Source organism: Taudactylus pleione, unplaced genomic scaffold (genome assembly GCF_031769625.1).
Source record: "Taudactylus pleione unplaced genomic scaffold, aTauple2 ptg000016l, whole genome shotgun sequence".
Taxonomy (NCBI): domain Eukaryota; kingdom Metazoa; phylum Chordata; class Amphibia; order Anura; family Myobatrachidae; genus Taudactylus; species Taudactylus pleione.
The window spans coordinates 36,980,001-36,993,639 of NW_028284418.1; the positions used below are offsets into that span (position 1 = coordinate 36,980,001).

At 51.9% G+C, this 13,639-nt stretch overlaps 1 protein-coding gene across 5 annotated transcripts in view; it reads left to right on the plus strand.

The window, feature by feature from the left end:
• Positions 1–13,639, plus strand: part of SEC31B (SEC31 homolog B, COPII component) — a 187,181-nt gene that overhangs the window by 144,399 nt on the left and 29,143 nt on the right. For all 5 annotated transcript variants that reach the window (XM_088475642.1, XM_088475644.1, XM_088475645.1 and 2 more), the window contains one exon: positions 5,582–5,789. In XM_088475642.1, coding sequence (XP_088331768.1) covers positions 5,582–5,789 — 208 coding nt within the window. The remainder of the gene's footprint in view (positions 1–5,581; positions 5,790–13,639) is intronic.

Sequence of the window (13,639 nt, forward strand, 5' to 3'; positions counted from 1 at the left end):
CAGTATCTGGTAGAATTAGTGTGAGGTTGGTTAAAAGAACCCAGAAGACTCTGCAAACAAAATACTCAGCTAAATACTTACCCAGTACCTTAACAGTAGCATTGACTCACAGAGCCAACACAATAATGCAGTGAATGCTTGCACAAAGAATTGTGCATGGAAGTATGCAAGTATATGTTTCTTTTGTTAACTATGCAAACAGAACATTGCAATTGAAAACATGTTTTCTTCTTCGGGATCCATAGAAGGTCCACAGGGTGACCTTGCGGTATAGGTGATGCAGAGTCATCCGGGCACCTTACACAGTAAATTCTTCTCCCAGGATGCAACTGGTCTCCCTCTATACCCCGCCCCCGGGCCAGAGGCTCCTCAGTTTCGTTGGGTGACCGGCTGGAGTCAGTCACTGAACACTCACTGGGGCTGTGGCTAAACAGCCCCTGAAATTTGAAGATTCTGCTAGTGCGGCAGCACGGACAGTCCAATGGAAGCTCGCACTGCTGCGTCATCACCCCAGTGCCGCCGAGACATCGTTACTTATCTGGGGATCTCGGCGGGCCTCTGGGCCCTTGGCTAGCAAAGACCCCGGAGGATCCCTAGACTGCGGCCGGATGTTACGGGGCAGCAGGTAAGCGACACGCGCCGTGGTGGTGCGTGCCGAATTGCAGTCTTTATCATCTAGGACTGGGGAATCCCTGGGGTTGACAGCATGTGGAACCAGTCCTGCGCTTACCCAAAGCCACCTAAGACAGTGGGCTGGAGTTGGCGGGAACGCTCCAGCGTCCTAGGGGTTAAACGCTGGCCAGGGGAGGCAGCTTTCCCAGTCTAACAGCGCGCCTCTCCACTGCGGTCTGGCTAAACTGTGACAGCTTCCTTCTTCCTGCTCCACCCCCCCATGAGTTTTTTTTTCTCCTGGCTGCGTGTCGCAGATCTCGGCGGGCGGTGCGGAGTACGGGTCCTCCTACATACACTGACCATCAACAGGAGGAGAGGTATGTAGCACTTTGTCCTAATAGGCACTAAGTCTCTGTAGTTGACCAGTAAGTGCCATTAAGTGCAGGTATTGTTGTTGTTCTGCATTTGACTGCGACTGTATGCTAGCACTGTCTGTTTGAGTTTCTCTTATTATAACTGTCAGCCATTTTTTGCTATCCCTGTACTTATTCTGCTATTCTGAGCCATAGCACTGGTGTTGTACGTCTGTGACCTTATTATATAGTCACATCTATTGAGTGGTATCCTCTTCACTATGACTGGCAGTGAGTGATATGCCTAATTTGGCCCCTACTAAACTGCTCTGTAAGAAATGTACAGCGGTATTAGGGGCAGGGGACATAGCCTCTGAGGAGTCATGTTTGTGGTGTTATACCCCTCCAGGTCCCTCTGCAACTTCTGCCGCTAAGCAGGAACCGCAATGAGAGTGTTTTGCAAAAGCACTGCCAACCATTGCGGGGCGTTTGGCAGGCCCTCCTCTGTTTCCACAGTTCGGTCTTCAACTGCAGCATCTTTTGCCAGCGCAGAACTAGCTGCAACCATCTGTACCCACACAGGTGTTACCCACACAGGTGTTACCCCCACAGTGGGTTAATACAGTTCCCACTGTATTACAAGGTGCGACTGAGGTACGGCATAATGACGCACCCGTCAATAGACCAACTAAGAGGGTCCTGCTGTCATCGCAATCTACTGTGTGTGAGGATGATGAGGTATCATCTGATGATGGACTGCTCCCAGATGAGTCTGTCTCTGAGTCTCCTCCTCAAGAGGTGGGGATCAGGTCAAAAATATATATTCCTGGTTTGATACAGGCTGTGAAGGCAGCCCTGATCATTGAGGAGGATGAGCCGCCCGTGCCTAAGTCTAGGCATGCATATTTCATGTAAGAAATGGTGACTGAGGCTATATTCCTGTTGTCTGACCAACTGGTGAATCACTTGGAGGTAGCATGGAAAATGACAGGGAAGCGTTATCAGCCACAACAGCATCTAGTCTCGGATTATCCTTTTGCTGAGAATTATTTTTCCAAGTGGGAGACTCCACCATTGGTGGATGCCCATGTCACTCGCTTGGTAAAAAGTGCAGCGCTACCTATGTCTTCCATGTCATCCCTGAAGGATCCTACATATAGGAAGGTAGAGATCTGCCTTAAATCTGTTTATTCCCTTTCGGGGGCTGTGTGCAGACCAGCTATGGCCATTTGCTTGGTGGCTCGGGCCATGGAATGTTGGGCTAACAGCCTGGAAACATCCCTAGCCCCAAATGCTACCAGAGAACAGCTGAATCTTGTGGGAAACCTCCGAGATTCTGCTACCTACATAAATGAAGCAGCATTGGATATTGGCTTACTAAATGCCAGGATTCCTTCGGCCATTGCGGCTCGCCGCTCTCTGTGGCTCCGTTCTTGGAGGGCCGACGTGGAATCCAAGAAGGGGTTGGAGTGTTTGCCTTATGACGGTAAAGTCTTGTTTGGCCCTGATTTGGACAAAATTGTGAATATCTTAGCAGCAGCTAATTCGGCTTGTCTGCCTTCTGCGCCAATTTCGGACCTATCGGGCCCCAGGTAAGGCTAAAACTCAGTCCTTTCCCAGGCCATCCACCACCAAGAAATCTGCCAGGCCTAAGAAGCAGCCCTGGAGTGCCAGACGTCCGGCTGCCAAGCCTGATTACAAGCGGAGGGGTTGACGGGAGGGGCTTCCTCCTGGGGGACCCCAGGGACGGAGGCCGACTTCTTCAGCTCGCCCAGTACTGGTGTCAAACTACCATGGATTCCAGGGTGAAGGAAGTGGTCTCTCTGGGGTACGCCCTCTCCTTTCACAGAAGGCCTCCCCATCAATTCTTTTGCACAGGACTTCAGAAAAACTCGGACAAGGCTTTGGCTATTCAAGAGGTGGTACAATCCATGCTGCAGGCAGGGGTCATTGTACCGGTCCCGTTGTCCCAAAGGGGAACGGGTTATTATTCCAGCCTTTTTCTAGTCCAGAAACCAAACTGCACTTACTGTCCTATTCTCAATCTCAGGTCCCTGAACAAATTCCTCAGGGTACCCAGGTTCAGGATGGAAACCCTGCGCTCAGTTATACTGGCTATGGACCCTGTGGATTTTATGGTATCCCTGCATATTCAGGATGCATACCTGCATATTCTGATTGTTTCAGCTCACCAATGTTTTCTCAGGTTCGCTGTGTCGCAACAACATTTCCAGTTTCAAGCTCTGCCGTTTGGCCTTGCCACTGCACCTCGGGTGTTTACAAAGGTCATGGCGGTAATGGCAGCCCATCTGCGGCTGCAGTGGATCCGCCTGTTACCTTACCTAGATGACCTCTTGCTACTAGCAGGGTCCTCAGAGGTGCTTCACCACCACCTGCAGCTAACGATATTTGTGCACCATGTACATGGGTGGTTGATAAATTGGACGAAGTCCTCACTGATTCCGTCTCAAAGGATGCTCCATCTGGGAGCCCTGCTGGATTCACAACAGCAAAGGATTTTTCTGACAGCAGATAAGATCTCCACTTTGCAGACGCGTGTACGCAGGTGCCTTCACAATCGCTGAGTGTCAGTCCACTCAGCAATGCAGTTACTGAGATCCATGGTGTCGACGTTCGACATGGCGTCTACCAGCCATATCGGCGGTGTTCATTCCAGGAGTGCTGAATTGGGAAGCAAACTTCCTCAGCCGTCACGATGTGCCTCCAGGGGAATGGTCTTTTCACCAAGAAGTGTTTCAGCTCCTAGTGGACAGGTGGGGCCTTCCAGACGTGGACCTCATGGCCTCTCGACTACATCACAAGCTGCTTCAGTACGGGTCCAGGACAAGTGACGCCAGTGCTCTCTTGGTGGATGCTCTGTCAGTCAAGTGGACTTTCCAGTTTGTGTACCTGTTTCCTCCAATCCCCCTCCTTCCTCGAGTAATTCGGAAGTTCAAACAAAAGGGAGGCATGGTCCTGCTGGTAGCCCCAGTGTGGCCCCGACGTCCATGGTACTCAGATCTTTGGAGTCTCTCCATCGACACTCTGTGGCTGTTGCCTCAATGTCGGACCTGGTGTCTCATGGTCCTTGCCTCTACCCAGATCTGGGTCGTCTGTCTTTGACAGTGTGGCTCTTGAGACATCGCTCTTAAGGTCCAAGGGTTTTTCCAGCTCTGTGGTTAACACCATGCTCAGAGCACGTAAACCTGCTTCTGCTAGAATTTACCACAGGGTATGGCATACCTATTTTGAATGGTGTCGTCCAAAAAGTTATGACCCCCAGGTGTTTAGGAGTGTTGGCTTTCCTGCAGACGGGTTTGGACCTTGGTCTCCGCCTTGCTACACTGAAGGTCCATATCTCAACCTTTTCATTGTGGTTCCATAGAAGGATTGCTTCTCTTCCTGACATCCGCACCTTTCTGTATCCAGCCTCCCTTTGTTCCTCCTGTAGCGCCTTGGGATTTGGCTGTTGTCCTTAGGGCCCTCCCTTTGAACCACTGGGCTCAGTGGATCTCAAATGGCTTACTGCCAAGACTGTTTGTGTTGCTTCCGCCAGAAGAGTTTCTGATTTGGAGGCTCTCTCGTCGTTTCCCATTTCTAGTTTTTCACAGGGACAGGGCAGTGCTTTCAACTCGCCCTGGGTTCCTTCCTAAGGTGGTCTCTAGTTTCCACATTAATGAAGAAATTATTGTGCCGGCCTTTAATTCCCCAGACCTCTCGGCATAGGAGGCCTCATTGGATGTGGTACGTGCCCTCAAGATTTATGTGGATCGTACCATTTCTCTCCGGAAATCAAACTCCTTGTTTGTTCTTTATGGTTTCCACAAGAGTGGATGGCCAGCCAATAAACAAACTTTTGGTAGATGGCTTCAAATTACTATTTCTGAGGCTTACATTCATGAGAGCCTTCCAGTCCCTCCCTCTGTTACTGCTCAGTCTACTCGGTCTGTGGGCAGCTCGTCGTGGTGCCTCAGCTGTACAGCTTTGTAAGGCGGCCACGTGGTCTTCAATTCAGACCTTTTTGAGGTATTACTCTTTCGATACCTTTGCCACTCAGGATGCTTTCTTCGGGCAGCGGATTCTCCTTTCTGCACAGGAACGTCCCCGCCCCTGAGGATACTGTTTTGGGAATCCCCAAGGTCACCCTGTGGACCTTCTATGGATCCTGAAGTAGAAAAGTAGGGATATGGTAAGAACTTACCCTTGTTATCTCTTTTTCTATGAGGTCCATAGGGTCCACAGAGCACCCGCCCTGGCGCACCCGTGCTTCAGATGGGCTCTGCTCTGGTCACTGGTTTTCCGTCTCCTTCTGTGTGAGAATGTGATTCTAGTGTATTCCAGACTTTCTTCTCTCTCTTTTATCCTCCTCCGGGCTTTGGCTTGCTACGTAACTGAGGAGCCTCCGGCCCGGGGGCGAGCTATAGAGGGAGACCCGTTGCATCGTGGGAAGAATTCACCGCGTACGGTGCCCAGATGACTCTGTATAACCTATACCTCAAGGTCACCCTGTGGACCTCGTAGAAAAAGAGATAACAAGGGTAAGTTCTTGCCATATCTCTACTTTTTGTTAATCTTCTTGACTGCTAACAGACTTCTTTTGTTTCCTGAATTTTAAGGCTCTATCCCAATTTCCAGCTAGCACTGGAATTCCAACTCAGCCGCCAGTGCCTTCAGTGTTCACACCTCAGTCAATGCCCTCAACAATTGGGCCCCCTTCACCCATCACATTACACTCCACTTCGGGCCCACCCAGAATTGGATCTTGGCAGCCTTACCCAGCATCACAGCCTTATCCAGCATCACAGACTCAACCAGCTGTGCCAGGTGAGTGTGGCGACACAATAACAGAGTCAAATTTTCATTGAGCTAGTACAGTTTTCTATCTGTATGAGACCACACTGCCCCCATCTGTCGTCGTCATCAGCACGCATTTGCACCAGACTATATTCCCTGGTGCAGAAGGAGCAGGCTCTGCGCATGGTTATCTCCTGAATAGCCTCAATTCCGACAGCACAACAATGACACGCCAAAGGAATACTTATTGTACGTGTGATTACTCTGTTGCTGCCCAGTTACACTCACACAGTCACTAGACTAGTTCAGATGTGACAGATCTGTATGACTGAACTGCCCATAATTACATTTGCAGACACGACACATGCACAGTCTAATAAAGTTGTGAGATCCGTACGAAGGCGGAATTACTTGCAACTCTGAATGAGGCCCTATGTGTGTTTACATTGCTGCCTCTAGGCAATCCAGCTACTTCTTTACTTCAGATGCTAGCCACCTCGGTGTCCTGTGAGAACTCGCTGTAGTCTGACAGGACAGCGACAAGCAATATGTTGTTATGCTAAGTAATTGGCATGGCGAATATGTGTAGGGTATCGGTTTATCCAGTCCCCAGTGTATGTAACATACAGTCAGTCCTATGGAAAAACCTGTCTGCTTCTGCATGTTGTTAATAAAGATTAACCAGCAACTTCTATTGCAGGTGGCACTTCTTTTATCTGCAAAGTTACTTTGAAAGAATATTTTGAAACTTGCATTACTGTCTGGTTTAACAGAATGTCAGTTCTAATCCCATAAATTTCTCTGTCGAAGCAAACTGAGCTGCTTTTATGATTTAATTCTCACATAATTGCTTTTACGGTGTAGACTGTCTGTAACATCGGGTTGATTCTAGACTTATGCATGAGGTCTGTCACTCTTTGTCTGCAATCCATTTAGATCGTTGAAAGACTGGTGGCAGGTGGGCGGGGAACTGGTCACATCTCAAGTGCTTAATCCTCCAACTGTTGCCAAACACTCCAGTGGCTGTGGGAGATTTCTGCAGGTCCTTGATGCTGTTTTGTTTAAATACAATTCTCCTGTGTTGGTTCTTTGTGGGCTACTCTTCACAAGAGGCTGGAGATATAATGACAGCGGGGAAATAAGTTTCTCCTGGCCTGTGACTTTGAGGCTGCTGACAAGTGTATTAGCGAGAGAACTTCCCTGTGCCTGTCTGCTTGACTTTCAGAAAGATGCAGTTGTTTTGCTCCATTAACCCCTGCTTACTTTCAGTGTCTGCAGATATGTTGTCCTAGTTCAATAATATATTACGGATGAAATATGAATTTTGTTCAGCAATAATGGTACCTTCCTCCATTTGAGAATATGCTGATCACAGCTGATGGTATACAAGTTACGCCAATATTAAACTTTTTCTGTTATGTTGTGACGCTTGAATGGACCGCTTACCGAGGCCATACAGTCATATCTGCCTTGGCCCACCATTACGTAAGTTGTTCCCTGTGTCCCTGTAGATGAAACGGGATGCAGTCAGGAAGCAGACGGTCAAAATACCGACCGCTGGCTTCCCGACTGTCTAATCCCGGCAGGGGTCTAATGACAGGCGTCGAGATCCCGACGCCTGTCATTTTACCTACGCCGGGAGCCCGACGCTCTGCATACCGATCGAAGGTAAGCTCGGCGCGGACAGCTGTTGGGGGGAGGGTTAGGTTAGGGGCTCCTGTGGGGGGACTTGGGGTTATGCACCCCCCTGGGAGGGTTAGAGTTAGGCTAGGGGAAGGGGGGGTTAGGGATAGGCACCCCCGGGGGGAGGTTAGGTTAGGCACTCCCCTAGGAGGGTTAGGTTTAGGCAACGTGGAAGGGGGGGTTAGGTTTAAGCACTTTTAGGGGGGTGTTGGAGTTAGGCACTTGGGGGGGAGGTTAGGGTTAGGCACGCCTAAGGGAGGGTTAAGTTAGTAAATAGACAAAATACTGTCGGGATCTTCACTTCCTGTGTTCCAGCGTTGGGATGTCATACCGATCCCGATGAAATTAGCAAAAGGTCATCATTACCTTGTGTGTAGTACAACTGAAGGACTGCACGTCTATCAAATGTGTGTGTTATGAGTTATTGTGGTTTCTACTTCAGGGTCCATAGGGGGTCCACAGGGTTGACCTTGGGGAATAGCTGGATCTGGATCCACGGGCACCACGCAGTTAAAGCTTTGCTGCTCCCAGGATGCACTTGGGTCCGTCCTCCTCTATACCCCGCCCCCGGCCACAGGCACCTCAGTTTTAGTTGGTGCCCGGCCGGAGTCGGGTCACCCTGTTGCAGTGGGGCTGTTTTTAGCAGCCCCTAAGCTTTATTTTTGAAGATAGAAGATTTTATTTTATTTTATTTTTTACTCTTCAGAGTGGCAGCATCAGACTGTCCAGCTGGACGTCCACGCTGCCGCTCCAACAACCCCGCTGGCGCTGCGACGCCAGTACTGATCTGGGGATTGCAGCGGGACCCCGGAGTCAGTACTAGCGTGGCTCCGGGACCTCCCACTGACTGCTGCCGGGCTCACGGGGATTCAGGTAAGCCGCGTGTAGCGCTGTCAGCGCTGCACGCGGGGGAAATGCAGTCTCTAGCCGCCGGTCTCTGGGGACAGACTGGCGGCGCTAGTAGCGGCGGCGGGCTCCCCCCTCTGCAGGCATACCCCGCGCGTCCGCTGGACCACCAGGGAATAATGGCTGGAGGGGAACCAGCGTCCCTGGGGTTAATTACTAGCCAGGGGAGGCAGCCTTCCCTGGTTTAGCGGCTCCTCCCCTCAGCTCAGCGCGCCTTCTCTCACGTGTGCTGGCGTCGCTGAGCTGTTCTTCATGCGGCCACTCCTCCTCAGAGCTCTCCGGCGGCCATCTTCAAGGCTGTAACGCAGACTCCCAGGCGGTGCATGGACCGGTCCCCCTGGGTACCTCTCCTCTGCAAAGGGACAGTGTACGCAGCGCTATAGCCCTCCCAGACACTGAATCTTGGAGGTTGATTGTAGCGGAAGGTGCGGTGAGTCAAATCCTTACTGCATTGTATGTGACTTTTGCTAGTGCTGCTGTCTGTGACTTATTTCTAACTTACTGTCAGCTTCTACCTATCCCTTTCCTTTTCCATACGGCCTGACAGGTGTGTGGGGGAAGGGCTTTTTTCTGTGGACCTCGCTTGTATAAATCAAGTATTTGCGAGGTCGGTCACATACAGTTGTGTGCTGCACACTTCCATATTGTGGGCTGTTTGTGTTGCATGCTGTGAGTGCGGAGGTGTTTTCACCATATTCCCTCTGGTGATACGTTTTCATTGAGCATTTCTGTATCATGTCTGATGAGGAGACTGAGCACTCCGGAGCTCCTGTGCTGTTTTCCTGCAGACGCTGTGCTGCTGGAGTTGATAGGGGGGATCTATCTCAGGATGGTCTGTGCGGGCGGTGCCAGCTGGTGCCTGGCCCCTCTGTGCCCCCTTTTTCACAGGATCCTCCTTGGGCGATGTTTTCCCAGGTGTTGGCATCTATTGTGGACCGTTTAGCGGTGCCGGCTGCGGTGCCTGTTAGGGCGTTGCCCCAGCCTAACATCCCCCATTCCCCGGGTATTCCGCATTTATTGCAGTCTCCCCCCGGGTCTCAAACCGTGGGTCCTTATGCGGGGGTGCCTGTGTATGTCCAGTCCCCCCCTGTGACTCAGCAGTCGATGGTGCCTTTTCAGGGTTATCCTCATGCTGCGCCTCCACCTTGGGTGGATGTACTCTCCAGCTCTGTGCAGAGTCTGGCGGCCTCATCCTCTGTTTTTGTGTTGCAGAGTGATTTGCCTCCTAAGGCGCCCAAGCGTCAGGTTGTGAGTTCTCTAACAATGCAGCTGTCGGACTCGGATGTGTCTTCGGATGATGGAGAAGTTCATGAAGACACTGACTCTGACGCCGCGGCCCAGGAGATGGAGACTAAATCTTCCATTAATGTGCCGGCATTGGTTAGGGTGGTGCGCGCTATCCTTCATATAGAGGATGATGCACCGGCCCCTAAATCTAAGTACCCTAACTTTAAAAAAGCTAAGGTTACGTCGAGTGTCTTTCCCTTGTCTGACCAGTTGACGGATCATATGACGGGGGCCTGGCAGTTGCCCAGTAAGAGATTCCAACCACTAAAGAGGTTGGCATCGAATTATCCTTTTCCTGAAGCGCATTGCAGGAAGTGGGAAACTCCACCGGCTGTGGATTCCCACATCACTCGCTTGATTAAGAGCGCTACGCTCCCATTACCGTCTATTTCCTCTTTGAAGGATGCCACAGACAGGAAGGTCGAGATATGTTTGAAATCCATTTACTCCCTTTCAGGGGCGGTGGCGCGCCCGTCCATGGCCATTTCATGGGTGGCTAAGGCCATTGAGAGCTGGGCTAACGCTTTGGACGATACTTTTCCAGAGGATGCTCCGGAGATCCAGAGAGCGTTAATTGGTCAAATGAGGGATGCTGCTTCCTATGTAGGGGAAGCTTTGTTGGATGCTAGTCTGCTGACCTCTAGGGTGTCGGCTGCAGCTGTGTCTGCTCGTCGGTCCTTGTGGCTGAGGTCTTGGCGAGCAGATGCGGACTCTAAAAGGAGTCTGGAGGCATTGCCTTTTAATGGTGAGTTGCTATTTGGTCCGGACTTGGACAAAATAGTGGATACCTTGGCTAAATCCAAGTCGGCCTTCCTTCCTTCGGGTTCAGTGTCGGCTAAGGTTCGGAGCTCCGCCTTTCGGTCCTTTCGGGTTCAGGTAAGGCCAAGGGTCAGTCCTTCCCGAGACATTCGGCGACCAAGGCTGCACCCAAGCCCAAGAAGCAGGCATGGAGTGCTCGGCGTCCTTCTTCCAAGCAGGAGGATAAACCTGCTGCCTGATGGGACGGGCCTCTCTCTGGGGGACCCCAGAGTGGGAGGCCGACTTCTCCTATTCGCCCAGTGTTGGCACAATACCACCACGGATGCCTGGGTTCGAGAAGTAGTCTCTCAGGGGTACGACCTGTCTTCGGTTCAGGCCGCCCCGCCAGTTTTTCTGTATGAGTCCTTCTCTGGACAAGACCAAAGCTGTCCAGATTCAGGTAGCTATAGAATCCTTGCTACAAGCAGGGGTCATTGTTCCCGTTCCGCAGCCTCAGCGCGGGACGGGGTACTATTCTACTCTGTTTTTGGTGCAGAAACCCAATGGTTCTCATCGCCCTATCCTGAATTTGAAGTCTCTGAACAAATACCTCAGAGTTCCCAGGTTCCGGATGGAAACGTTACGTTCCATCATTCTGGTGATGGAACCCAGGGATTACATGGTCTCCCTCGATATCCAGGACACCTATCTCCATGTGCCCATAGCCACGGCTACGTGGGTGTTCACCAAGGTGATGGCAGTTATGGCTGCCCACCTTCGTGGTCAGGGTATACGGCTGTTGCCGTACCTGGACGATCTTCTTCTGCTGGCAAGCTCCCCAGAGGTGCTTCTTCGACATCTCCACCTGACCATTGCTTGTTTTCAAGCACACGGGTGGTTGATAAATTGGAAGAAGTCCTCTCTGATCCCATCACAACGGATGGTCCATCTGGGAGCACTTCTGGATTCTGGTCAACAAAGGATTTTCTTGACTCCGGAAACTGTGTCCTCCCTACGACTGAGGATACACAGTTGCCTGAGCAGTGGCAAAGTGTCGGTCCATTCAGCAATGAGAGTCCTGGGGTCCATGGTGTCGGCATTCGACATGGTGGAATTTGCCCAGTTCCATTCCAGGCCCCTGCAGGGGCAGATTCTATCGGAGTGGAACGGGTTACCTCACCGGATCCGATCCCAGATGCTGGTTTTGTCCCCGGAAGTGCGCCGGTCTCTGGCGTGGTGGCTTCAGTCAGCTCATCTCGTCCAGGGTCGCCTCTTTTGGATGCCGGACTGGGTTCTGTTTACGACAGATGCCAGTCTCCGGGGTTGGGAGGCAGTGACCGGCTCGTTGTCACTTCAGGGTCGTTGGTCTGCGGAAGAAGCTCTTCTTCCCATCAACATTCTGGAACTGCGGGCAGTTTATCGGGCCCTGCAGTCGTCCGGTCCCGCTCTTCACGGAAGGGCGGTTCAGGTGCAGTCCGACAACGCCACCACGGTGGCGTATATCAACCGCCAAGGTCGGCAGCGAAGTTGGAGGTGTCTCGCATCCTTGCTTGGGCGGAGTGTCACATTCCAGCGATCTCGGCAGTCTTCATTCCCGGAGTCCTCAATTGGGAGGCGGACTTCCTCAGCCGTCACGACGTGCATCCCGGGGAATGGTCGCTTCACCCAGAGGTGTTTCAGCTACTCGTGGACAGGTGGGGGCTGCCGGAGCTGGACTTGATGGCCTCCTGTCACAATCACAAGTTGCCCGTTTACGGGTCAAGGACAAGAGACGCAGGCGCCAGTCTGGTAGACGCGCTGTCGGTGAAATGGACGTTTCACCTGGAGTATCTGTTTCCTCCGATATCCTTACTTCCTCGGGTTCTGCGGAAATTCAAGCAGGACGGCGGCACGCTCGTGCTGGTAGCTCCGGCGTGGCCCAGACGTCCTTGGTACTCCGATCTGAGGTGTCTCTCAATCGACGCTCCGTACCTTCTTCCTCAGCGTCGGGACCTGTTGTCTCAAGGGCCCTGCCTTTACCCGGATCTGGGTCGGCTGTCTTTGACGGCGTGGCTCTTGAGACAGCCGTCTTGAGGTCTAGGGGTTTCTCCGGTTCAGTCATTGGTACCATGCTTAGGGCACGCAAGCCTGTCTCCGCACGGATTTACCACAGGGTGTGGCGCACTTTCAGTGGTGTGAATCCAGAAACTATGATCCTCAGGTGTTCCGGGTTTCCAGAATCTTGGAGTTCCTTGAATCAGGTTTGGACCTCGGCTTACGCCTGGCCTCTCTGAAGGTTCATGTGTCTGCTTTGTCCGTGTGGTTTCAGCGACGGATTGCTACACTACCGGATGTTCACACCTTTTTCCTGGGTGTTCTCCGGATCCAGCCTCCCTTCGTGCCACCTGTGGCTCCTTGGGACTTGGCGGTGGTGCTACGGGTCTTGCAGGGTCCTCCTTTTGAGTCTCTTGAGGTGGTGGACCTCAAGTGGCTGACGTTCAAGACCGTTTTTTCTCCTAGCAATTGCTTCTGTCAGGAGGGTGTCAGAGTTGGGGGAGCTTTCCTGTCGCCCCCCTTTTCTGATTTTTCATCAGGACAGAGCGGTGCTCCGCACTCGTCATGAGTTTTTGCCCAAAGTGGTCTCAAAGTTCCACATTAATCAGGAACTTGTTGTGCCAGCTTTTCAGTCACCTGATCTTTCAGCTGGTGAGGCTTCCTTAGATGTAGTCCGGGCACTTAGAATCTATGTGGATCGGACTGCTTCGGTTAGGAAGTCGGATTCTTTGTTTGTCCTCTTCGGTTTTCACAAGAGGGGTTGGCCGGCCAACAAGCAAACGTTAGCCCGTTGGCTTCGTTCCGTTATTTGTGAGGCTTATGCACAGGAGGGTTTACCTGTGCCAGCCTCTGTTCAGGCTCATTCCACTCGTTCTGTGGGTCCCTCTTGGGCTGCTAGACGTGGCGCCTCCGCTGTTCAGCTGTGTAAGGCAGCCACTTGGTCTTCCATTCAAACGTTTTTGAGGTTCTATGCGTTTGACACCTTCGCCTCTCAGGATGCATCCTTTGGGCGCCGGGTACTCCTTTCAGCACAGGAGCGTCCCCGCCCTTAGTTGAACTGCTTTGGGACATCCCCAAGGTCAACCCTGTGGACCCCCTATGGACCCTGAAGTAGAAAACAAGAGATATGGTAAGAACTTACCTTTGTTATCTCTGTTTCTACGAAGTCCATAGGGTCCACAGGGCGCCCGCCCTGACGCACCTGGCTTCAAATGGGCTGTGTGGCTGGTCAC